At 43.5% G+C, this 26,275-nt stretch overlaps 1 protein-coding gene across 1 annotated transcript in view; it reads left to right on the plus strand.

Moving 5' to 3' along the window:
* Positions 1-26,275, plus strand: part of CDH4 (cadherin 4) — a 408,741-nt gene that overhangs the window by 371,631 nt on the left and 10,835 nt on the right. Inside the window, exons 8-11 of the mRNA XM_015881672.1 lie at positions 1,445-1,582; positions 18,290-18,475; positions 23,145-23,398; positions 25,425-25,567. Of these exons, the coding sequence (XP_015737158.1) occupies positions 1,445-1,582; positions 18,290-18,475; positions 23,145-23,398; positions 25,425-25,567 (721 nt within the window). The remainder of the gene's footprint in view (positions 1-1,444; positions 1,583-18,289; positions 18,476-23,144; positions 23,399-25,424; positions 25,568-26,275) is intronic.

Below are 26,275 nucleotides of genomic sequence, written 5' to 3' on the forward strand. Positions count from 1 at the left end.
ATTCCTGTTATTTTAGCAACTCAGAAGAATTACAGAATTAAAGCAGTTACAGCAGCTCGTGAATGTTGATACTGGAGTAAGCAGACCTTACTGACCTAATTTTTACCATGTGAAATTTCAAAAAGCATCTGACATTTTGCACAAGCAGTAACATCAGCGAAGGAAAAGGGCAGCCCTCGAGTAGCAGAGCTGGACTCCAGCAGCAGGCAGCCATCCAGCACGCAGCCACTCTGGGCGGCTCTCTCCCCCCATTAGAGTCCCTCCACTTGGCTTTGCACAAAGCTTTTCTAGTGTAACACTGTGATTCCACATCCACACCCTCCAGGCTCTCCATTGCTCTACCAGAACCACTTGGTCCCCATGTCCCAGCTCACATGGGAGCAGGAGGTTATTCCCCCATCTTTGGGGGTATTTAAGAGATGTGGCATTGAGGATCGTGGTTAGTGGTGGGACTCAACCACTGTAGTGAAAATGCTAAGACACAGCTTGAAGCAGTGATGGAGCACCTGATGGGAAGGCAGGGCCAACCCAGGGTAGCTCAGGTGCATTCAATGCACCCAAATGACTGGAAGGGCTGGAGCCAGAATTCACCCCCTCCCAGACCTCATTTAAGGGTTGGCAGTGGAGGTGAGGGCTTCTCTTGCTGGAGATCCCTGCATACCTGAGGCCTTCCAAAGGTTAGCAGCTCTTTTCCTTCATTTTTGCTCTTGTGTCTGCTGCATTTGGTCTCATTCTCATTTGCTGTAGCCAAAGACCTTGCCACCCTGCTATCATCATCCCATTATAGTATTACAGTCGGTCAGGCTAATGCTTGGGCTGGGTGATCTTGACGGTCTGTTCCAACCCCAATGATTCTGTGATTAAGTGCTCTATCTGCCGTGAGCATCATGTGGGTAGCTTGGCAAGATGGTTTGTTCTGTGATATTTTTTTTGTTCTTCAGAGTAATTGAGAATTTTTAACAAAGATTTTTGTTACAAATTGGAGCAAGGAAGATATTCTAAGTGTCAAAAGGCATTGAACTGTGTGAGCAGAACCAGTTGGAGTGCCACGAGGCAATGCTGCTGTCAGTTTGGGGATTATTAATGTGTTCGGTGATGTTTTCAATGGGGAAAAAAAAAACATCAGCCAAGTTTCTGCTTTTTTCCAGAAGACACCAATTAACGTTGCTTAAAATGTTTAAAAATCAACCAAAATGTCTGTCTCAGTCAAGGATTTCTGTCTATATGGTCTTTTATTTTCCTATAAAACAGATAATAACCACCAATCTATGCTGCAACTGCTTCTAAAGTGCAATGGAAAATGTTACGTTTTCTGACTAGCATTTGAAGTCCGACTGAACTTAGTAGTCAGCCTTAGGATTGAACTTATGTATGGAAAATAAACCAAGGCATTTTACAGGATGCCTTTAATAATTCTTATCTGTTGTTTTTTTCTTCTCTCCAGAAAGTCCAGCAGTATATAGTCATCGTTCAAGCCACAGATATGGAAGGAAATCTTAACTATGGTCTCTCAAACACGGCAACTGCAATCATTTCAGTGACAGATGTGAATGACAACCCCCCTGAATTCACGACCAGCACTGTAAGTAGCAATGCAGCAGCACCCAGACACAGCCTGGCTATGGTTCAGGGATGTTTGTGCCAGTCAGCTGTCTTTGCTGGTTTGGTAGATAGGACAAACTTGATCAGTCTGTAGAACAAAGACTTCTAAAGGGGGCTGGGAAGGCAAAAAGTGGGGAAAATGGAAATAGCAAATGATCTGTGAGGTAGCAAAACTATTTCAGTGAGGTAGTAGAGGAGCTAAAATAATGTAGCAAACAGACGATGTCTGATTGCCCCAAAGAGGATACAGTTGTTTCACAGCAATTGGCTGTAGACATCTCAGAGTTGTTATTACTTATGAGTGAAATCTGGAGCAGTGAGATATTTGGGGTTTAGTAGCCTGGATACAATTTCAAAGTAGTAGTAAATACTCTAAATGGTAACAGTTATCCAGGAAATTTGTATTATACTGATAGCTTTAGCAGATGTATTTGTGTGTGCCGGCAGTTAAGCGTGTAGACATATTTCACTATGTCTGCTTTTAATCAGTTTAAGATGTTACTTCTATTAGTACAGTATTTCTCTATTCCATTCTCATGTGCTCCAAGTCTTTATTACTCAGGAGAAAGAGGAAAAATAAAGAGATTGCAAATGACAAATTAGAGCTGATTAAGATAAAAGTGAAAAGACGGGAGACATAATGCAGTCTTTTTCTTTCCAGCCTTCATAATCCGTGGAGGTAGAACATCCAAAACATGCATAATAACCACTAAGGACTATAGAGATAGTGTAGAGATCTACATGGTAATAAAGGAGAAAACACTGTGTAGCCACTGTCTGTATTCATATCATTGTAAACCAGGAGGAGCAAATGATTTGTCTAGAACTGATACCAGATCACTGAGAATACAGTGAGTCAAAACTGCATTGTGCTCATGTCACTGAATGTTCTTTCAGGAATGTGTTTATTATTTATACTCTGAATTTTCATTCCGCCTTAAGGACGTTCAAGTGTTTATTCATGTGGTGCCAGAGTTTCCCTTTAGTTACACACTTATAGGCTGTGAATATGCAGCAGAACCACAGGGAGTTGTGCAAAGCCCAATCAGTGGCACCATGGGCCCAGGTGGGATCCTGCCTTCATCTCACCATAGGGACCCCAGCAGTCCCATCCAGCCCCTACAGTCCTGTCATTCTGTGCCCTGAGCTCTTGGGCACAGTGTGCTCATCTCCCAGGCAGTGGAAGTGACTGTGTGGTGGATTCTCAGTAAAAGGGCAGCACGAGGTTTTTCCTGAGTCAGAAATGGGCCATCAGCCTACAGCTTGTGTTGCTGTTCCAGCCGGTAGAGCTTTGGTTTTACAACAGCACATGTGCTTCCTATCCATCATAGTGAACATACTGAGCTTTGTAGTGTAAAGCTGTCATTAAATATCTCCTTACATATGATACATATGGTTGTGGAGAGCCACAAAAATGTGCTGCAAAGCCTGGGCCACGTGTTCCTTTCTCCTGCCAGCATGGGATTGTTTTCCCTGGGAAGGCTTTTGGGGTTGTCTTACAGAGTTTGGCAGCTCCCGGGCAATGGAACTTTCAGTCTAACCATACATGTGCCCCAGCTTTCTAATGTTTGGCAAGGTTATTCTACCAAATGAACAGCTCTTTAACCTTCATTTGAGTGAAAAAGGAATGACATCTAGTGGCCGCATCGTTTAAGCACAGGTTGTTCCAGATGACCCAAGTTGCCTGGTCTTGGCTCCAGAAGAAAGATAGGGGGTGAAGTCTCTTGTAGTGCCTTCTGCAGGGCTTCACCCCATCAGGCTGTGGTTGAATTTCAGGCCAGGATGAATTTCACAGGAGTATGGAAGCACAATATGGTTTTTTCCCTGACTGCAACAGAGAGCGGCACTGGGCTAATCAGTCTCCTTAAAATGAAGCTGAATCTCCTCTCAGTCTTCAGATAGTCTGGTCTGCTTTTTAACATCTCTTAAAAAAGGGGCAAAAATCTCTCTCCAGGAAATCTACAGCTCTCAGAGGGTAAGAAAACCCATGGTCTCCTTTAAGACTAGAGACTGTTTGGAAATATATGGTGTATTTTATTTAGAATACTCCTGTACTGAAATGATGGAATAGCTGAAATAGTGGTTTGCCCTTGGGAAGTTGCCAGCTGAAAGGAACTGGAGTGACTGTGCTCAGTCCTGAAGCACAGAAAGGCCAGCCCTGTAGAGATCCTTAATTACCTGTCATTCAGCTGGTGGGGGGGGAGGTTGGTCTTAATCATTTCTGGATAAGGAGGACTGCAACATGCTGGTGTCACAGCTCATGTATTCAGCAGCAGGAATTAATGTTGCTGTGTAAAACTCAACAACGGGACAGGAGAGGAAAATACAGCCCCTGTGATGGTCAGGAAACTGGGATCATGGCAGTAATTGGGCACAGTGTGGGTTGGGGCTGTGGTGGAAGTCCAGGCACAAGGAGGGCATGGGCTACCCAGATGTTTTGGTTTAGGGCCATCTGAAAGCCAGGTGGGCTGTGGTCACAGTGCAGTGCTGGAGGAGAAATGAAGAAGCAGAAGGATCACACAGAAGATCCTTAAAAGTACATATTGAAGATACATGGTTAAAACTCCAAAATGGATGTTTGATTATGTGAAAGCAGATCAATGTGTTTTTCACATCCTTTACGTCAGCTGAAAGGCTAGGGGAAGATCCCACTCAATAAAAGGTGAAGAAGAATCTCTGCATTCTCATATGAAGGATTTTGAAGTCAGAAGGTGAGGAAAAAATCAGAATCTCTTAGGGAAATACTTCTGAACTGAAATGTGCTACTAATGCTGAGCCCAGCAGCTCCATCAGCAGAGTCATGGCCAGCTCTGGTCAGCATGGCTAGGACTACCAGCATCAAACTGCGGCCCCTTTCTGGGACATAGCAAGGATGAAGTGACCTCCCCAAGTCCTTTCCAGCCCTGGTTTTTATGAGGCTGAATGAATCCTCAATCTGCAATGCTATTTGGCCATGCTGAGAAGCATCAGAGAGTAGCTAGCTGGGAAGGGATCTCATGAGATACTGCCTCAGAGTGGTAAGCAGTCAGTTCTATTCCAGAAGAGTGGAGTATCCTATGATGCTGTAAACATCATAGACAGCTATTTTGGACAATTTTAATGATTTAGTGTATGTCTGTGACCCAGGGAATGCTCTTCTGGCTAGCTAAGGGACTTCAGCAGCCGGCTCTTTGTGTTGTGTTCTTCATGTGACATTGCTGTTTGCAAGAATAACTGGAGGGATTTGATTCTTCCCTCTGCCACAAAGCAGCAGTAGGAGTTCTCTGCGATATGACAGACCAGCCTGCCCCTATGAGTTCTGGAATGCTTCTGGAAAAGCTTTGTCTACCATGCTCAGGTTTTCCATTTGGAGTGATTAGATGTGCTAATTCATTCTTGTGGCATTCTTGGTGGGTTTGCACCTGGCTAATCATCAGCTGGCATGACACGGTGATGTTTTAGCTGGACTTTGCATTGCATCAAGACCTTGTAGGAAGTTTCACTGGGGAACTTGCTCCACCTGCTACAAGATGCCTGCTACTAACAGTAACAGTGTGCCATCCATTATGCAGTGTCCTGCTGCTCATAGCAGGGTTGTGTTCTCTGACACTTCATAATGGTGTGGAAGTTCCTCTGCCACCCTTCGAATATTTATCTCCTGTGTGCAGGCAAGTTGTGTTTTTTCCACATTAGTATAGATCTGTGACGGAGCCCCTGGGCAGATGTTCACCTCAGATACAGAGAAGGCACACTGAAATTAGTGCTGGTGTTCCAAAGATTAAGCGTCAGCTGAGACAGAACAGTGCTGGATACTCTCAGGTGAGATTTTACACAAGTTGGAGGCATTTTTTGGCTCACGGAAGGAATGCCTTTAATGCTTCTGTCAAGCTGGATGCCCTTTCCAGCCTGACCCACTGTACTGATAATCTCCATCCAAGGGTTTCCACTTAATCTAAGGAAATGCATAATCAGAGGGGAGGAGAAGTAAAAGAAACCCATGCCTACACTTGACTCTTACAAAGTCTATTTTTATCATATTCAATCAAGAACAATCAGGCACAGAGAGGAGACGCAGATGAATTTGCATGATCAGACTTCTGTGTCTTAAATGTTAATTAAAAGTTATTTTAAATTTGCCTACTGTGCAAAACTTGTTTTTATAGTGGCCCGTGTAAGGGAAATATTATTTCACAGGGCTTGAAGTGCTTGTAATTAGTTGAGCTTGTGGATTTGGGGGAAAACCTGGCTGGCAATCAACCCCTCCTTTTTAAAAAGAGGGGGAAAAAATAAAAGGAAAAAAAAAAGGAGGGGAATAAAAAAAGAAAAAGAAACTGGGCTATTCAAGTTCTTTAAGCTCCTGAGCCTTAGGAGGTCTTATTTAAAGCTACTTTAAAATTTGCCCTTTGGCACAGCTTTGAGAATCTCCTGTTCCGAGGCTGAACCCAGTGGAGCATATTTTAAAGTGTTGACTCCAGAACTGCCTCTGCTTCCCCTCCACCTCTCAGGCTCATCTCCTGTTGGGAACAGCTCTGAAGGTTTAGGAGCAGAGTGTCCAGCAGTGCTGAGCCCTGTGGGCTGGGAAGGGCCAGAGCTGGCTGTGAAAGCAGAAGAGCCAAGAAGGCTTGTCTGCTAGCAGAAGGGGATGTGTTGCTGGCTGAGGTTAATCTGTTTGCAAAGTGGATTTGGCTAATCAGTGGAGGAACAAGCACTTGTGAGTGCATCAGGAGAAGCAGCAGTAGTTGGTAGTTTTTAAGTGGGCTGTTTAATTACTAGCACAGATCTCAGAGCCTGGCTCAGCCTGGGTGAGATCTGTCAGCAATAAGCTTGGTACATTGTGGGCAAAATGACACAGGCAGAATCCCAGGCTAAAGGAGTTGTTGTTTTGGCACTGCACTGCCAAGAATTGCTGACCTTTGTCTCTGCAGGTGTTTTGGCTCCTTGGAGCCCTGTGGAAAATGCTCATGAACCCACTCCAGAAAGTGATTTGAAATTTGAAGCAGGTTCTCAGTGCTTTGCAGGTGTGCTTTACCATGAATAGTTCTTCCTTCTCCCATCTTTATGTTTCCACTCCATTTTCACTCATCTCCACCCTGATGTACCATTTTGTGAAGCTAAACCAGCCAATCTCAAGCCCCTTTTTGAACTACAGCCTTCCATTCCAGTGGTTATCTCAATGACTGCTGCATTCAGGCTCTGCTCAGATTCCATTCTTTTACCAGAGCTGTATGTTGTCATCCTGATGTCTCGAACAAGAGTCCCCCCACTCTGCAAACTTTCCAAAACTCCTGAAAAGCAAACAAGTGCAAGTCAATATTCTATTCCTTCATGTGCATTGGTGCTCATGTTAACACTGAAAATACAGCTGTGCATCAATCAGTGAAAGAGCAACACTGTCCAGTGTCCAGCAGACGTTGCTAACTTGAGCTGTGAAATAGTGGTGACTTGTTTGTGAGTGGCAAAGACTTGCACAAATGTTTTCCCTGAGGTTCAGCTCCCTGCTCTGAGCTCTGCCTTTGGCAGGGATTTCAGAAATATAACAAGTGCCAGAGAAAACCCTCAGCTTTTCATTCCAGCTGAAAAATACTGATTTTTCAAATGACTATGATGCAAAAAATGTAAATAGGCCTAATTTGGAGAAATTATCTTTAATGGCCACAGGAAACCAAAACAGGAAGCCAAGTAAGTCTGTAAGTGGTTTGGGGTTTCCTAAGTACATTTATAGGCGGATGCACCAGGAAGTGTTCAGGACATGAGCAGTGTGCAAAATCACTTCTACGTGCATGCTGGTCTTTTGCTAATTAATCTTCTGCATTGAAGGGAGAATCCAGCAGGAAAGGGATTCCTGCACTTTCCCACAGACAGAAAAATAGATTGGGATACTTATGCATCACTGTCCTAAACAGACACCTTACAGATGATGCTGGGAAAACCAGCAGGCACGGGTAGCCAATTGCCTCCCATGGTTTGGGCACATGTTTGGATGTGGAAGAGACCTAGACTTCGACCACAAGCACCACACACTCTATGTCCTTGCTTAGGAACTTGGTGCCTCTGCCCTTTTGGCTTGCACGGTGCCCAGCTTTACACCTGTGCCATTCAGAAAGTCTACAGCGACATTTGAATGTAGGTGAGCCTGCATGCCACAGTACTTTAAAATCATCAAAATGCCCATGGCATAATTTAGAGGCAGTTGTCTCGGGAGCCAGAAATCAAGGTGAACAGCGCAGGTCAGAGCTGGCAAGAGGAAAGACCAAATAGTGTGGTGAGGAAATTTTACAGGACTATGTTGTTTTACAGCTTAAAAACAAACCCAGGAGTTCAGTGCAGTCCTGCAGACAGGATTTATTGTTAAAAATCAATTGTGCTTTCATGGAAAATCCCCAGTGACTGCGTTTGCTTGCTATTTTCCAATCAAAACAAAGCTCAGCCGAACTACACAGTAAAGCTCGGGCTGTTATAGAACTGTCATCTTCTAACTGAAATAAGTTATTATATTCAAGTGAATCCAATATGCCCAGCAGCATTTGGGTACATGAGCATCTACCTAATTCTGTGTGCGTTTCAATTAAATGTGTACTCGGTGAAGTCTAAAAACTACAAATGAGTTCAGTTTTCCTAAGTAAAAATTCAGTGCTAATACTTTGGAATGGGCTTTCTGCTTCTTATTACATTGCAAGTCCTGATGAAAGCCACTGTTTATTGTCATAAGCAATGAATTAGAATATGGATGTAGGGACAAGAGGTAACAGTAGAAAACGAGGACAGCAGCAGCACAAGAATTGTTCTTTCTTCCCATCTCATCTCAGCTTTGCCCACAGCTCACCATGCAAACGCTGAGATGTTTTTCTGCTGTGGACATGCAGGTTGGCCTTGGTCAGGGAGGTAATTACACTGTGATGGAGATCATTGCTGTCATGAGCTGCCCTCTGAAATGCAGTGACCTGGGGTCCCCACGGTGCCCAGGAAATGTGTTGAGGGGGAGCCTCCCTCCAAGGTGCAGGTTTTACAGCTTGGTGCATATTCTTTGGGTGGTTTAAGGAAACTGGGTAGTTTGTTCTGGTGGGACTTCAATCCTTCATCCATGCTCAGATTTCTGCACACATGGAACCTGGGGATGAGAGCCTGTACTGTGTGTCTAGGGATGCCAGGAGCTGAGGGCAGGGTGTTGGTGGTGCCTGTGTTCTTCTCAGTACAGCATCTGGAGGTGCCCAGTGGCCTGTCTAATGTCATACCGTGGAAAACAAGCCATGCGTGGTACTCCCTTGTAGATACTCAGCTTCTACTCTTTATTACTACCTCTTTCATCTAAAATGAGTTAAATGAAACAGTAATTCACCATGCTTCTTGACTAGAGCATCAGCCTCTTCTGTGGTTTCATCAGGGTAGTATAAGGCAGGAGGGATGAAATACCTCCAAGACTGCTTAGAGTGTTCTATGAGATGGAGAGGGAGATGCAAAGATGTGTTTATACAGATACACAAAAATAAATACACATGTAGGTGGAGATGAAGCACAGATAGATACTGATATAATACAGACATCAATAAAACCCAAATCCTACTCCCAGATAAATTGAGGTTATGTGGATTACTCCATTACACTGTATGTGTGTATATATGCATTTATTAAAGGAATGTGGTTTCCTTGATAGAATTATCTTACTAATAGCCTCCATTTATCAAAACCTCAACTTACAGTGGCTTTTGTTTTGTTTATATCCTTTCAGTGCATTCATTTTCAAATTATCACCAAATTAATCATCTACTGTACTTTAAACCAACTGCCATTTGGAGAAGCTGTTCCAGTTCCTCTCCATTACACTGAGCATTTAGTTCTTAAGGCGTAGTTCAAGGCTCTGTTTAGCCTGATTCTGTCCTAAATCTAATTGGAATCTGATAGAGTCTTCCTTGTAAATGGGTCAGTCACACAAGGAAAAAAAAAAAAGCCATCAAACATAATCTTAAGATTGGGAGGGGAAAAAAAATGAGAAATGAAAGGAAAAAAAGAAGATAATTTTATTTCTCTTCATTGATACCTGCCTGGTGGTTAAAAGAAGGATTAAAATGAGGTCATTAAACTTTCCTTCGAGACAAACTCCAGACCTCGGTGGTAATATGATTAATCAAATATAAAAGTGAAGCTACCCTGAATGAATAACTCATTTTTATAAAATATCTAATTACTGAAATGTCGTCTGCTGTAGAAGAAGAAGGGTGGGGGGTGGAAATTAATTGCAATAACAATTCAAGAAGATAAAGTTTTTCTGAATTAGGTCTACACAAGAAGCTAAATTGAGTTGATTAAGTAATTTTGGTTTCAGGAACACCCTTGATGGAAGTTAGTAGTAATGAATTTTTCAGGCCTTGGAGTTTAAATTGCCAAAGATCAGTGAGTTAAAAAAATGGGAGCGATAGTTTCATTACAGATTTCAATTTTCTGTCACACACACACACAAAAAAAAAGAATATTAAAAAATAAAATGATGCTCTATTGGTCTCTCTCAAATTGGACACGTGTACTGCTTGGTGTAAAATCAAGAATAATGCCACCTCTGCTCTCTGTATGAGAGCACAATCGCAGCCAATTAGTGCTCCTGCAGCACCTGGAGGCTGCTCCCCCAGCACCACGCACAGCAGTGAGCAACTCCAGGAATCACAGCACATATCACATAACCCAACCTCTGCTCACCTGTGGTGCGCTGCACTCTCCTGTCTCATTGCATTGATACCGATATGGGATGAGTGACACGTGTGTGTGCCCGTCATCAGCACTGTGGCAGTGCTTAATACTGTATTTGAAGGTTTGATCCCAGTGTCCCAGTTCTTCTCCCAGCACAGAGCTGGTATTGGGGCACAGCCCTGCAGGCACATCTCACCTCTGCCAGGTGTCCCAGCACATACCCCTTTGCAGTGGATTATGTCATTACCTTGAAAGTACACGGCGTCTCAGGAACTGATGCAAGCCTGAGAAATTTAAATACATTTTGTGACTCTGTTATTGCGAGGAACTGAGTTAAATCCCCTTCTGAAGTTGGCCACCTCCTTCAGGTCTGCAGGTTTTTAATTCATCAATATTCTGTTGCCTTAAAAACAGTTGCTTCCAAGCGTTGTCATTTTAAGAGGATATATATCTGGAATTTCGTTAAGCACATTTTGGTTATGAAATCTTTAGTGACATACTGGGGAAAAAAAGAGGAGGAGAGAGAGAGATTTAGCAAAGGATTTGGCAGTGCTGTGAGTTTTCTCTTATCAGACATTTCTAAGTGCCCAGGATGCCTTAACACCTCCCAGCTGCAGAGGGAAGGGTCAGAACACAGACTGCAGACAGAATTAACAACAGGGAGGAAGTTTGAGATCTTTCACATAATTTCTGTGCATCGGAGAGTTTTTCAAAGCCTTCAGCTTTGTGCAGGAGCTTGCTTGAATTGCCAGTAAAATAACAGGGAAGAAGTAATGTTTTCCTTCCTAGGTGTCCAAGTATATTCAGGCCCCCTCTTTTCTTCAGCCTGATATCCTCCCCTCTCTCACTGCATTCCTTTTCTCTGCTATGTGCGCTTTGTCTTTTCCATACTGAACAAAATCCAGCTCCCTTCTCTTCCTCATGGTAAGTCTGATGAATCACACAGCACTTAATTTAGTCATCACTCTGTGCTCTGAATTGCTCTAAGCAGGAAGACGTGCATATTTCTATTGCTCCTGCCAGGTTGCAGTGACTCCACCAGGTCCCAAGCTTGGGAACACAGGTTTCCTCTGCTTGCTTGTTTTCTGACCAGACCTCGTGGGTTTTCCAGCACCTGATAGCAGAGCTCAATGGTAGTCATTAAAAAGTAAGGAAATCCCTCAGTGTGTTAATTCTGAGTCTCATCTAGAAACAACAGAGATTTCAATTGCAATGCAGAGCAGGTTTGGGCAGAAGTCAGCATGCAGACAGGGGCTACATGGGAAACTCAGGTCAAATCTCAATACTAGGATTATGGCCTGCATAAAAATTCAGTTTCTGAAATACTCTTAAAGTTCTCACTTCCCCAAGTAACCATCTTTGGTTCCCAGAAGCACACGAGCAGCTTTTATATGCCTTAAAACATGAAATAATAATAATTAAAATCTCATTATGTGAAATGGGCGGTTATTAAGGAAACCCTAAACCAGATTTATCAGCTTAAGGCCCTTTAGTATGAAACTTTATTACAGGGGCCTGAGTGGAAACATTCTCTTCTATACACACTTCACCAAGAAATACAGAGTCAGACCCTTGAAGTCCATTTTGCTCACTTAGGAGCTGGGTGCTGTCGCATCATTTTTGTCAGCTTGGCTTACGTGTAAATTGGGAAAAATACATTTTCGAGGTTGTGTTTGAAACACTGCAGTTATTTTCTACTTTGGACTTTGAAGAAAGAGAAAGAAGTATGAGGTCTGACATTCCAACAGATGAATTAATGCCACCTGCTTTTAAAGAAGTGCATTATTTATAGTGTTTACACAGGCAGAAAATGCAGATACAAATGACCATAATGTCTCTTCAGAAGCGCACATCTCTGTCTGCCTCCCTGTGAGCACCAAGGACTGAGCTCTGGCTGCTCTTGTTGGCCTGCAGTTGGAGAAATATGAGCAGCTCCTTCAGCTGAGGCCAACACAGTGCAGAGCTCAGCAAACAGAGGTGCAGGTGGTGCAGCTCATCCCTGCATGGTGCCCTCCACGCACAGGGATCACTGCCAGCATCCCCTCCTCAAGCTTTTCCCTCTCCAGTGAGTATCACAGGGCTACACTGCAGCATGCTTGTGGGGCTGAAACACTGAGCTGGGCTGACCTAATGGGTCACAGCAATTTGTGATGCTCTCAGGATCTGCCCCAACACAAGGGCTGGGATACCTGTATTGCTACAGCTAAAGGGAAGCACAGAGCTGTCAGCAGCTATAAAGAACTGATGTATCTGTGCAAAAATGTTCCATTATATAAATGCATATATATATATATATATATAAAGGGGTTTGGGGTTTTTTTTGGAGTTTTTTTTTTAAGAATGAAGCTTTTGTAGGCACCTCCAGCAGTTTTAAAACCTATGCCTTCTTTTTTAAAGATAGCATTACTAATTGCACCTGACAATCAAGCAGTCTGCTGAAAGGTATGAGCTACCTTTCCCTGCTGCTCATTCTGCAGGTAAGAAACCAAGGTGTGTTAGACAAGAGAGCAAATGAAATGTTCAAATTGTTCGTGTCTAAAACTTGAAAATAAAAGGCCATGTATCAGATGGGACTTTTAACATATACTGTTTCCATTGGCTCCTGAGATGATAAAATCTTGTATTGTTGAGTGTAACAGTTGTTAAAGGTCACTGTTGCAAAGGCCTCACCATTTAGATGAGATAAGATCCCGTTTTGGATAAATTCACAATTTTTCTTCCTAACAAGGAGATAGTATCAGGATTTGAATGTACAAGAGTGCTGGGTTACAGATTAAAGGCTTTTGTGTTCTGGAAACCACACTATGCCAGATTTCATGAGTTTCAGTGAGACGTGCAAGTCCCCAAAGTCAAGTAGGTTGATTAAAGTGGTTCTTTATAGCCTTTGAAATAGAGATAAAGTACAACTTTCCTACACGGGGTTAATGTAGATTTTTTTTTTTCCTTGACAAGGCTATATACCGTTCCAAGGACTTAATTTTAATCTCTTTTTAAACCTTTCATAAGAACGTTGTAAAAAGCTCCTTTGTGTTGTAATGTATTTTTATAAAATATCTGAATTTCTATGCCAACTCTGAGCCTCGTTTCATAAGACATATTTATCTGGGAAAGGCTACCTGCAGCAGAGCAGTATCTTGTGGCATCATTTCTATGGCATCTTTTCAGACCAGCACAGGAATGTCGCATCTGATCATGACAAAAATTAGTGCTCATTGTCACGCATGTAAACTTCTTGGGTTTTTAATACCCTTTCACTGTTACATGTATCTGAACTCCTGGTGAGTACTCTAAGAGTCTTCGAACTGAGCTGAAAGCCAGACCTCTACATTCCTTCCTCAAGGCAGTGATGCTGAAATGAGAGGGTTTTCATCTGCTGCTTGTGGAAGAAGGGGATATAGCCCAAAGCCTTACCTGCAGCTCTGAGAGCTCCTCTACAGGTGTGGGGGTATTTCAGTGTCACAAACTGCCAACCATGGAGGCAGATCCTTCCCAAGTTGTTGAGCCAAGTGCATGCACTTGGCTGGATGAAGCTGGATGGCCCACAGCGAGCCATGCCTGCAGCCCAAGCAACTTGGTTTTAGAACAAGCTCTGTGACAGCTGGGCCTCACAGCAGCGGAGCAGAGCTGTGAGCTGGCAGGAGTGTGTCAGGCTTCATAGGTGATGTTTGGGGAAGCATTTGCCACATGGCATATAAGAATCTGAAGCAGTCAGTGTGTGCATGGATTGGTTGTGGAGCAGACCCAAGTGAACACAGGGATGGTGTGGCGCAGGAGCTGCTGCCTGGGTAATGCAGAGCTGGGCACAGTGAGCTGCTTCCATACAGCTCACAGACATCAGGGCTTGGAGGATGATCATCATTCAGGAGCACACAAGACTAGTTCGTTAATGAAATGGAATTAAGAAATTCACATTTCAAAATCTGATCTGCATGCAGAATATGGACAACCGCGTGTCAGGTCACTTCATTACAGCACAGAGATTCAAGCACATTCATGGTCTCTGATGTACAGCAGCAGAGGTGGAGCAAGAACCTGGAGTTCTGTGTATTGCTGTCATAGAAACTGATGGTCGGGTGCGACCATGTGGTGGGACAACCTGCAGACCTCATACAGTCATCCATACAGCGAACAATAGTGGAAATTAAAGGTCGGAGAACTGATAGTGAGGCTTAGGAAAACAGCAATTAGGCTTCTAGAAAGAAAAGCTAAATCACCGGTAGTAGGAGTAAAAGGAAGAAAAGAAGATTATTGATCTAAATATCACATTGACGGATACGCAGAGTACAGTGTAGAGGTTTTTTACACCTCTGGGCTTTCTCAGCCCCCACAGTAAAAAATGCAGGCCTGTAACGATGGAATAAGAAGCGATCAATTAGGATGGCATTTGCTTCTTTCCACACTGCAATTGGGCAGGCACATCACAATTAATGATTTATTAGGAGATTTTTGCTTTTTTTTTTTTTTCCATTGTACATAGATGGCTGCAGCAAGACTGTAGTTGTTTATTAATTTGTGTGCATTCAAGCATCTTTGTTAAACAGCATGTGGAAAAGGTAAACATTTGGCTTGCAGTGGGATTATGTTGCATAGTGTATGGTGGCAAACTCAGCCTGGCATGCAACTCTGGGTGTTGGGTTCCCTGGCTTCACTCTCACATAAAAAGCTTTCACAGCTTTTTATTGAAAACAGCTAGGAAAAGGCAAGCACACTAGAAAAAAGGGATTCCATTTAGAAGAAAGCCTGAATAATTATCTCCATATCCATCTGTTTCAATTGAACACCTCCCTAGGAGTGGCTGCAATGAGCTAATTGGTTTTACTCTGCTGTGCATGGCTTCACAGTCCAGACTCCAGATTTATAGCACACAGTCAAGACGGTGTGTGAATTCATCATTTGTCCCCCACATCAATCCTTGACTCCTCCTGAGTGATATTTGTCTGCGTGTTTATATGCTGTCAAGCGCTGGATGAGACAAAAGACAAACTCTGGGATTAAACAATTTTGGTAGAATCTGATGCAACCGGAAAATCAGAATGAATTATTACCTTTCCAGTAAGACATGACTTCAGACAGGCCAGCTCTAGAGGAATAAGAAAAGGGCTTTTGCCAGCACGTGCATTTATGGAGAGAAGGAGGGAAAAAAGAAACCGTACAGAACTGAAGAACTTAAAAACATGCCGAGTTCAGAACAAATTCTTATCTCAGAAGGGAAGCAGAGTGTACAACAATCAGCTATAGAAGTCTTTCTGAATGGTCTCAGAAAAGCACTCTGGAAATTAAGGACTTCAAATGCAACAATTGAAAGTGAAGCTAAATGAATTACAGGGGAATACGAGTAAATGCTACAAGTATAGGTCAAGCAGTGTTTTATCAATCTTATGTTTACTCTAGCAGCTCTCGTGTTGCCCATTGTTTTACCTTGTTTGAGGTGATATGCTTCTCCTTATTTGAAAATCAATTGTAATCTTATGAAAGAAAATGTACAGCAGTGGGAATGCTGTAAAGCAGCACAGTGAAAGATAGCATTGTTCACTATCTGGAATTACTCCCAAGTAGGGAGAGAATGATGTTAAAGAAGTGTGTGTAGCTCTGAGTTGCCATCATTCCTTTTGCAGATGCCATATAATGTCATTTCTTCATTTTACTAAAAGTAAAGACAGTTGTAGGCAATACATGTTACAGCATTTACTTATACTAATGATAGTGGGAGAGTGTAAGGAGGAAACATGAGCTACATTTTTGATTCCCAGTGGCTGCTGATCCAAAGCTTGTAAAAGTTGTTCTCATCTTTGTGGTGCAGCCCTCTAATATTTGCCTCTTCACCTGCATAGCTTCGAATGGGTCCTTTGATCCTAGTGTAGTGATTGTTCTCATCAGAAGAATATGTGCCTATATAAACGTGTGGACAGTATTTACCCTTAGAGCTGCACAGGACTAAATCATTTCCCAGATATGCCTAGTAGGTGTCGACAACTGAGTCTGCTCCTGGATTGCTCAGCATATGCAGAACACTTTGAGTTTTACCCTAATAGAAAGCATTGTGGAGGATTATGATCCTCCTTCAGGCTTTACATTGAGATATGTTTGTGTACTCAAGATTTTTGATATACCTCCTATTTTAAAAACATGCCTTATTGTAAACTATATCACTGCAGGCCAAAAGCAGATGTTGTCATGGCTGTAAAATCTGTTGGTTATTGTATGGTATTTGCCCAGACATCCAAACTCATTGGCAACACCTGGATTATCTGCTGAAGGTGTTAAGCAGCCTGCAAAACCAGTCCTTGTTGATGTCTTAAGTACGGTTGATAGCTTTCTCTTAATCCTGTTTGGTTTTGTGTGGCATAAGCTTGGCGGTAGTGGGCAAAACTGTGATCCAAGGTCAGAGATTGGCGATAGATGCACAACATGCTTAAATCCTTTGAAATTGCAACAGATACGATCCCATGATGTTAGCAGTGCTGTCATCTCCTCAAAGAGAGTGGGAGCTCATCAGCTTGTCATTGCTGGCATGCCATACAACATTAAAGTAATGTAACAGGCAATAACTACCATAGATTTAGTAGGAGACAGTCCTGCTAAAGTAATCTTGAGTTCTTTTGAGTAGGTTTCAGACAAAATTGGTAATAGGAGTGTACATATGACATAATCTAATGGATTTTTCAAAAGGCTTTTGATAAATTTCCATATATTTCCCCTGTTTAAGCTGTGTGCCACAGAGATTTCAAATTGAGCAAGAGAATGCGTAAAGAATGAGTGAAACTGAGGGAAATAAAGAGAAAAGATCTATAGCGTGTGCTGGAACTAGAATCTACTCTCAGCATCCCACTGTTCTTCCCCACCACTCATCATGTCTGGAAAGAAATACCATCTGCATTCACTAATGAAAACTTGTTTAGGACAGGTGTGTACCAGTAAAGAGGGAAAAATGCCATTCAAGATACCACTAAAGAGCAAATTTAGATTTACATTAACATAGGGCAGATTGAATATTTTTGATGGCAGTAGTGGAATAATATACAGTAAACATAAGCACGCTCAAGGGCGCCGATGGATGTGTATGAGTTAGTACTGAGAAGGGACTCTTGTGCTTACAAAGGAATGATTTATTATCATTTACATAACCTGGCATTTGTGCACACCAAAGGCCAGATTTTCAGAGTGCTCTGCTCCTGCAGTTCGGGGCCAGGCTTTGACTTGCAGACTCAGAGCCAGCTCCTATCATTTCTCCAGTGTTTAATTTGCCATATGTCAATCAGAGTGTTGATTTGCAAGTGCTGATAATAGGCAATGTTAAGAGATGAGCACATGTGAAAATTTGGGAATGTGTCTTACTGGCAGCTTCTGAGCTCCATATACTGGAAGTTTTCAGAGGCCAGGATCCCTGATCAGCCATATGATAAATCAAGGCCTGGAAAGCAGAGGGAATGCAGCTAATGCATCAGGATATGCCTGAACTGGACGTGCTCCATGAAAATCAGCTCTAAATGAGAGCATTAAGCACCAGGAAGGGCAGTGGCAAAATCACAAGAAACGCTTTAAATAATGAGACAAAATCAAATCAAGTGCAAGAATGAAAGAAAAGAAATCCTCTGAAGATGGAATAAAATGCTATCACTGAAATTTGAGGGAGGCAAAATACCTTATTTTAAAGGGACATAGTCTTCATAAAAATGGCACATTTTAACCTGGCGTTTTTACCTGCTGTTGACATTAACTGTCTGATTGCTCCATAGAATGAGAGTATCAGGAACATTTCTGGTTTTCCTTGGGCACTTGCTGATATGTGGGCAGTGGGTGGGTGAGAGTGACTTTCCTCTCGTTTGGGCCAAAAAGTGAATCTGGATTTCAAAGGGTTTGGGGAAATATGAACAGCAGAAGTAAGAAGAGTCACTCACAACAAGCAACCCCGTGATCCTCGCCATGGGACTGAGGGATGTGTCTGTGTGCTGTTTAAAGGGAGTGAGGACGTAGCCATGAGAGCCAACTAATAGTCCCATCTGTGACTGCTTCTGTCTTTTATTTGCAGTATTCGGGGGAAGTTCCTGAGAACAGAGTGGAGGTTGTGGTTGCAAATTTGACAGTGATGGACAGGGACCAGCCTCACTCCCCCAACTGGAATGCCATCTACCGCATCATCAGCGGGGACCCCTCTGGCCACTTCACCATCCGGACAGACCCCGTCACCAATGAGGGAATGGTAACTGTGGTCAAGGTAAGTGGGAAGCCAAAGTAAAGCCATATTTCTCATCCTTTAAGCTCACTAAGGCCAAAAGGATTGCCCAAAGACTGCAGTTATTTCATGCCCTCTCTACCTGGGAGTATGAGTGCTTCAATATGTTGTTTTCCCACTTGCTGTGTGAGCATCCTGAATACTTCAAGCTATGACAGTGATTCTGGGTTTCTCCCACTGTAGGCTCTCATAAACTCTCACATGCCGAGGTCAGCTGCCCACATCAGAGCCTGACCCAATCCTTTTGAGCTCTGGCTGTGGGGCTGGTGTCAGGACAGCCCAGTCTTGCTCTGTCTGTCACCTTGGGCAAAGGCTGCACCTTCTTCTTTTTGAGCCTGTGAATAGGGGGTGATATTTCACTGCAGGGGATCAGCCAACTGATCTGCAAGGAGTGCAGGAGAGATTTCAGGAGGAATGAATTTCCTGGTAACAGAAGAAAAGTAGTGGGATTTTCCTCTGAGTTGCTTAGCAAAAAATGGTTGCAGAAATTTTCCTGAAGTCAGGCAATAAACAAGGAGTGTGAACCACATCCTAAGTGAAGGCTGCTTCCACATGTTAGATCATCAGTGGATCTTATCCAATGACTCTGAGAAATAAGACTGTAAATTTTCACTACCTCTTTCCTATATACATTGCCATCAACATTAGGAGAGCCCAAATCCTTGACAAGTGTCAAAATCTGTTTCCCTTCTTGCCTCCAGAGAACATGCCTCTATCATTGCTTGAGAGTTCACTCCCCACTCCCTGAGACCAGCAGCCCAGGCAATGAATGCTCCTGCAGTAATTACACACAGTCAGAAACTACTGGGTTCATTCATTCAGCATTCACTGAATCTCTTCCCAGAAAAGATGCCTATGGATGCTGCCACTGACTGCCATGAAAATGAAGGCATCATGAATAGGCTGCTGTGATCTCTGGGAGCTTGCACTGCACGCACTGTGTGCTGCATCTGAAATGGATAATATGTGCTGGCATGAACAAAGACTTCTGAGAAGTCTGGCCTGCTCAGACAGAAAGTTTTAATCAACTACTTAGGATGGAGCACCTATGTTTAAAGAGCAAGCTGATTAAGGAATACCTCTGTGTTGAAAAAATAAAGCCCCACTCCCTTGTAGCTAACAAGATGCAGTCATCCTTAGTATTTACAGTTTGGATATTAGAAAAAAATGATGCCCAGGGAGGCTGTGGATGCCCCATCCCTGGAGGCATTCAGGGCCAGGCTGGATGTGACTCTGGGCAGCCTGGTCTGTTGGTTGGCAGCCCTGCATATGGCAAGGGGGTTGAAACTAGATGATCATTATGGTCCTTTTCAACACAGGCCATTCTGTGATTCTTTGAATGGCAGTGAGTTAATGCTGGTGGAAGCATGTGAGCTTGCAAGCTTGTCATGTTCTGTGGCCCTGGGCTATGCATGTGTGTCTGCAGATGCCACTTTGCTGAAACTTTAATGAAGACATCATCTTACCTGCTAGATGATATTTCAGCAGGGTCCTCGTATTTATCGCCCTTTATTGCTCTGTAATGACATTTGACAGCTTATCTGGTGCAATGCTGCTCAACCTCTAGAAGCTTAGCAGTAGTTCTAGATGCACATGTGTACGGACACATTTATGCATTTAAGTATACCAGTATGCGTATGTCTGTATTTTCTGCCTAAACAAGGAACATTCCACAAAGTAAAATGGGACTATTTAACCTGTGTTGATATCGACAGCCAGTCTGAAATTCAAATGCCAACACTCTGACTGAAAGCAAGAGAGGAGCTCTTAATCTAGTGGAGTGTCATGGCTGTAGTTTAAGGCCACGTCAGAGTGAAGAGCAGGGATTTACAAGATCATCTCTGCTACGCAAGGATTTTTGCATAATGAACCATCCTTTATTCAGAACATGCAAGCAAAAAGCAGGGCAGATTTGTCAAGACACCATAGATGCTGGTGTTGACTTTGCACTGCTGCGTAACCCACAGTGATCACAATGCAAAGAACCACATGAAAATCCTATCTTGTCAAGCTGAGCTCAAAGCTTGAAATTGCATTGAATGTCTTCCGTATATAACCTTACCTTATCCTCTTGGGCGCCCAGAGTTTCTTACCCTTATCAAGCCTGCGAGGCTTTTTTGGTGTATTTTCAGCAAGGAGAATGAGTGAAATTGCTTGTGATTAAATTTTCATGGTGAAGAAGGGAAGGCTCTTAGGATTCCAACTTCTTTGAAAGATTTTGTTCTTGGTTAATAAGTGAATATGCTTAAAGGCTAGGGGAGTGTGTGAGCACCGAACTGGGTGGCCAGTTAGCACTTGTTCTTCGTAGCACAGCAGCAGGCTCTTGCTGGTTTGATGCCTGGTAGAGGTTGAAAACACAGGTAACAAATTAATTCAAGTAATGAACCTTTTATGTACAGATCCTACATGGCTGGATTTTTCATGTGGCTCTTTAGGCTGGTTATACATAACTCCTCATCGTAAGGAAAGGGGTTTGCATCTGGGCTATAGCAATTACAGACAGTGCAGAGAAGGGGATGTTGTAGAGAATCCAAACCAGAAGCCCTTTGGAGTTCAGATGGAGCTCAGGATGGCCATTCTGCAGCTGCTCTCGGTAAAGCTGCATCTGCCACTCCGGTCCGATCACCAGAAGCATAACATTTCCTTTTTCTGTTCATGCCTTTTCCAAACCATTTCCATAACCAGACCCTAATCTTCAAAGGAAGCCTTGATCAAGGGGAGAGAGCAACTTCTTACACAGCTGAGACATCGCAGAATCTGGAGACAATCTCCAGGAGCAGCAGTGGCTGCCCTGTGGCAGCTGGCTGAGTGAAATGTTATTATAAACTCTGCATGGATCAGAGCTGTGAATTTATTATGGAGATGCTTCTGAAGCTGCAGTTATTATTTGCCTCAACAATAACATAAGGCAGATTTGTTCTCTTTAGTTAAAAGTACCTTGAGTAAAGGGGGACACGTGGCAAGCCCTCGGCTTCACTCTGCTGCGTCTGCGCAGGAGGTGTTTGTGAAGGAAGGGAAGGTGCAGGAACTGCAGGCTGGTGTTTTAGAGACTAAAGCATGAATCTGGGACAGCCTGTGAGGTGGGTGTTACGGGGTGAATCCTGTACCTGTGCTACATTTCTGCATCCCTGGTTTTGGAGCTCCCAGGAAAGAAGCACAGCAGGTGAGTGAGCAGCTCCACAGATTTAAAGGAAAAAAAAAGAAAAAGAAAAAAGAAGATTTAAAAGACCCTGATTCAGTAGATCTGTGTGCCATCAGTGTGTGTCCGATGCACCATTAAACAAGGAACCCATTCCTGCATCTGCCCCCAGTGCTGTTCAGAGCCACCCCCAGCACTGGGAGCTTCTGCAGTGATAGGGTGCTCCTGTTCAGGACAAGGTTAGCAAACAGGCAGCAGGTGAAAAAGTACAGAATGGAGGAACATGAATTATAGGTGCGTGTAAGGAATTGAGGAACTGTATTAGTCAAATTGTTTTGAGACCTCAAATAGTGTTTGAATGAGAACTTTTACCATCCATCTAATTTGAATGCAGCAGAAGTCCGTGAGTCAGTGCTGGTGGGTGTACTGGGAATCTTTGTGCTTCCTTTTATTTATTAAATGTTGGCCCTGCCTGTCAGGAAACCATTTAGCAGTAGGAGCATTTGCACTTCAATCGAATAGAGATTCCACTCTTTTACCTTTTGCCCCTGAAATTTGTTTCTCTGTTGTAGTCTCCTCTGGTTGGATTTCTCTCCTGACAATGCTGTATTTTAAACAGACCACAGAAGCCAGCTCTGGCTGATGTAAATCTGTGTGGCTGTACCAAAGTCAATGGAGCTGTGGCATTTTACACCAGCGAGGTTGTGCCATGCCGACTCAGCACTGAGCTGTGAGCAAGAATTGTTACATGCATACACTGCAGAGGTGTGATGTTGCATAACTCAACTCCCTGGTAGATGATTAGCAACTTCCGTCATAGTAATTAGTGGGATGGATAGGAAACTATTATATTGCTTTTGCTTGGTCAGTTATGCCAGCAAAGCCCTTCACTCCTTCTGGCTGCTTAGACACAGCATCTTCACATGCATGTACACAGGGATCTATGAGCACCCAAAGAACATCTGTGCAAGCACACACTCAACCTCCAGAGCTGACCAGGTGCTGTTCCTTGAGGCTGAACCTTTGCTTATGATGTTACTAAATAGGAAAAGTGAGAGCACTTCAGGCTCATGGATCCACACAGGCTGCCCTGGCTACTCAGTCAGCAGCTGTGAATGCAAATAGAACGGTTCTGAGCAGGCTCTGCCTGTTGCATTTATATCAAACCCTCGGTGGGTTTGTTCATTCTTCAATGCTAAACTAACACCGGTAGCTTTTGGTTTGGAAACTACTTTGTGTTGGAACCAAGCACAGGGCAAATCCTCCCTGGTGGCTGCAATTTTTACTTTGTGGTTGTTTTTTTAACTATTTGGCCCTTGAAATACTGGAAGACCAAATCCTTGCTGGACCGAAGCTGGTCTGGATTTACCCCTTCAGAAGAACCGTGCTCAGAAGGAAATGAGATGACACAATGACTTTGATATCATCTGCCTTCTAAATCTTGCAGCTTTCAGCCAGAAGGTAGGAGTTATTCCCTGCTTGGCTCTATTCTTGCTTGCTTGTTTGTTTCAGGCAGTCGACTACGAGATGAACAGAGCGTTCATGCTGACAGTGATGGTATCCAACCAAGCTCCCCTGGCCAGCGGAATCCAGATGTCCTTCCAGTCGACAGCAGGAGTCACCATTTCAGTTACGGATGTCAACGAGGCTCCGTACTTCCCAACAAACCACAAGCTAATCAGGCTGGAGGAAGGAGTGCCCACGGGGACGGTCCTCACCACCTTTTCAGCCGTAGATCCCGATCGCTTCATGCAGCAGGCAGTAAGGTGGGAGAGCAGGCAGTAAGGTTGGAGCTCGGGTCTGCATGGGGAATTTCAGCAGCAGCTGAAGTCTAATTCATGAGCTAATGGATGTGGTAGCATTGCAAGACCTGGCAGGTGCTTGCAGCCTCCGTTTGGTGCTTGCAGAACACCCCATGAGCTGCTAAATCCCACACACAGAAGTTTCTTTTTTGATCCCAGGCTGTAAGGACTGTGGTGTTTTTGGCAAAGCACGAGCACTTTGTGTGACCACAGCAGAGGCCACATAAACCTCCATCAGTGTTGACATTTTATGTCAGGAAGAGCGTGCAGTATTTCACCTGGCACAGCGCTGTCTGGTCTAGAGAATGATTGTTTATTCACTGCCTTGTTCTTGTTGTCTTTAGACAGGTATTGCAGCTGCTAAGGAGAGAGACCCTCCAAACTAACAAGCCAGTTTTTCTCCTATTCATTTTGAAATACTGGTCTTGGAAGGGCCTTTGTTTCCCTGACATGCCTGGCAAGGCTGGTTCTTCAGAGGAGAGAGCAGTTTGTTTGTGGCTGAATGCTCTCATCCCCAAAAACAACATCTGCCATTCTGGGGGGAGGACTGTCTCTGCTGAGCCCTTCATGTGGTCGCACAGTGCCTGTGCAGGGTTTGTAAGGTTTGCTGTAAATAAGAACAGCAAAAGTACTTTTCCCTGGGGCTCCCAGGTCACACATTCTGTGAATCGCAGAGCACTTTGCTTCCCAGCACAGGTACAATCTCTTTTACTGCCTTTTCTTCAGGGTAGCTTGATGCCAAGGAAGCAGTGAGGTGTTGTTACAGTCCTGTAGCCATGCAAAGGTATCTTTTCTTCCTTCACCACTGTCAATGGTAAATTAGGAAAAAAAGGTACCCTAAAAGCTAAGCTTATGAATCCATGGTGAGCAGTTCCCAGAGAGCTGTTCCAGCTGCTGTTGCCTTGCACACTGTTTTCAAAGCCTGTCTCCAAATAGTCTTTAATAAAGTGAGGTTTTACAAATACAAGATAAGAAAGCGGGAGCATCTCCATGCAGGCACAGCTTGGCATGGCCAGTGTCACACCTCAGGTTATCCTCATTAGCCACAGACACATTCACAGGGCCAGGCTGGATCCCTGGTCATTTAGCTGTGCAAGGGCAAGAGACTTACAGCAATGATATTAAAAAGAAATGAAAGCATCCCAAAGGGTCTAGCTCCATAAAATGTAATTCTTTCCTTTGGCAGGGACTCGTGCAACTGTGCCGTTGCTTTCCTGCTCACATGGATTCACGCAGCTCAAGTTTTGCTTTGAGTTTCATCTTCAGGCAGCCCATTTCTGGAAAGGGATATTCACCAGCAGCCAGTTGTTCTCCTGCTTGTGTATCTCAAGACAAAAAATTGATATCAAACTGTCAGCGGGTCTGAGCTCCCCGTGAAATAAGCTCAGCTTTTGTTTGCTCATTTCAGTGCTTTATAGCATGGCCATTTATTAGCTTCGAGTTTAACCACAACTCAAGCTCTATAAAACAGAGGCAGAAATCCATAGCCAGGAAGAGAAGAGAAGCAAGAAAACAAGCAGGTGAAAAAGTCTGGAGAACGTGGAAAATCTTTGCCTAGAGCATGTTCGTAGCTGGCCATATAAGACCTAAACAGACTGGGGCTGAGTTGACCTAATACAGAAGAGGGCAGAAATCTGCCCCTAGATCAGGCATATGTATGCAGTGATCATTGCATACCCCATTTACTCTTGGCTGCAGAATCCTTGGACTAAAGAGCTCCCAATAACAGGAAGCTGACGTGTAAATGGCACTTTAATGGGGCGGGGGGGGGGGGGAGAAAAAAAAAACTTAAAAAGGAAAGAAATAGACAAATTGAATAATTGTAGAGGTCAAAAACCAGCTACTCAATTAGTGTTTTGTTTGTAAACAAAACCGCTTATCCAAAGGTCCTTTGAATCATGGGTCAGGAGTCCAGAAAAACCTTATTTCAAGCAATATTAAGGGTATGTCAGTGAAAAGACTGCCATGTATTTATTTCCTTTCTCTGTAGATACTCTAAGCTGTCAGATCCTGCAAACTGGCTGAACATTAATGCCACAAATGGTCAGATCACTACTGCTGCTGTCCTTGATCGAGAGTCAGACTACATTAAGAATAATGTCTACGAGGCCACATTCTTGGCGGCTGACAATGGTGAGCCCAGGCTTCACATTGTTCATGCTTCAATAAGACTCTAATGTGATGCATTAAGAGAAATGATGCCCTGACAGAGTTGTCAGTATAAGTTATCTTTTTCCCAGGTTTTTATGGTCAAAAATGTGAAAGTGGGATGGGAAATTGCTGGAGTAAATTAAATGTGCACAGTATACGGAGAGTGTTATTAAGGGAAAGGGAGGGCAAATGGAAAATCGATTTGGGGAGTTCACTGTAGCGGTGTAGCCTGAACTTAAAAAAATATCAAAGGGATGTGATCTCCAAGGGCTGCTGAACACACCGGTCCTGGTAATTGTCCCAATGGCACTGATCAGAGCATCCAGGAAGCCTTCCATCAGGAAGCCAGAAATAATTGCAGGGGATGGCAAGAGGGTATTAAAACTCCATTGAATTGCGTTGGCCTTCATGAAAGGTGTCTGTCTGTCATCAGAGCTAATCTCTGTCCGTTATGATTTCTGAGATGTCCAGCCACCATCAGAGCATCTGGATCCTCGTGTACTTTATTATCAAAGTTACTGAAGCCAGCACAGATCTTCTCACAGAGAAATCGTGGCTTGCCCTCCTCTACTCATTAAAGATCACACAGTGCTTTCAGCCAAATTAACTGTGAACCTCAGTGCCAGACTCACTCTAGGTCAGCACCACTGCTGCCTCTTCCCTCTCCCACCTTCAGTTTCCCCCTGCGGG

The sequence above is a fragment of the Coturnix japonica genome, chromosome 20 (assembly GCF_001577835.2).
Source record: "Coturnix japonica isolate 7356 chromosome 20, Coturnix japonica 2.1, whole genome shotgun sequence".
Classification (NCBI taxonomy): domain Eukaryota; kingdom Metazoa; phylum Chordata; class Aves; order Galliformes; family Phasianidae; genus Coturnix; species Coturnix japonica.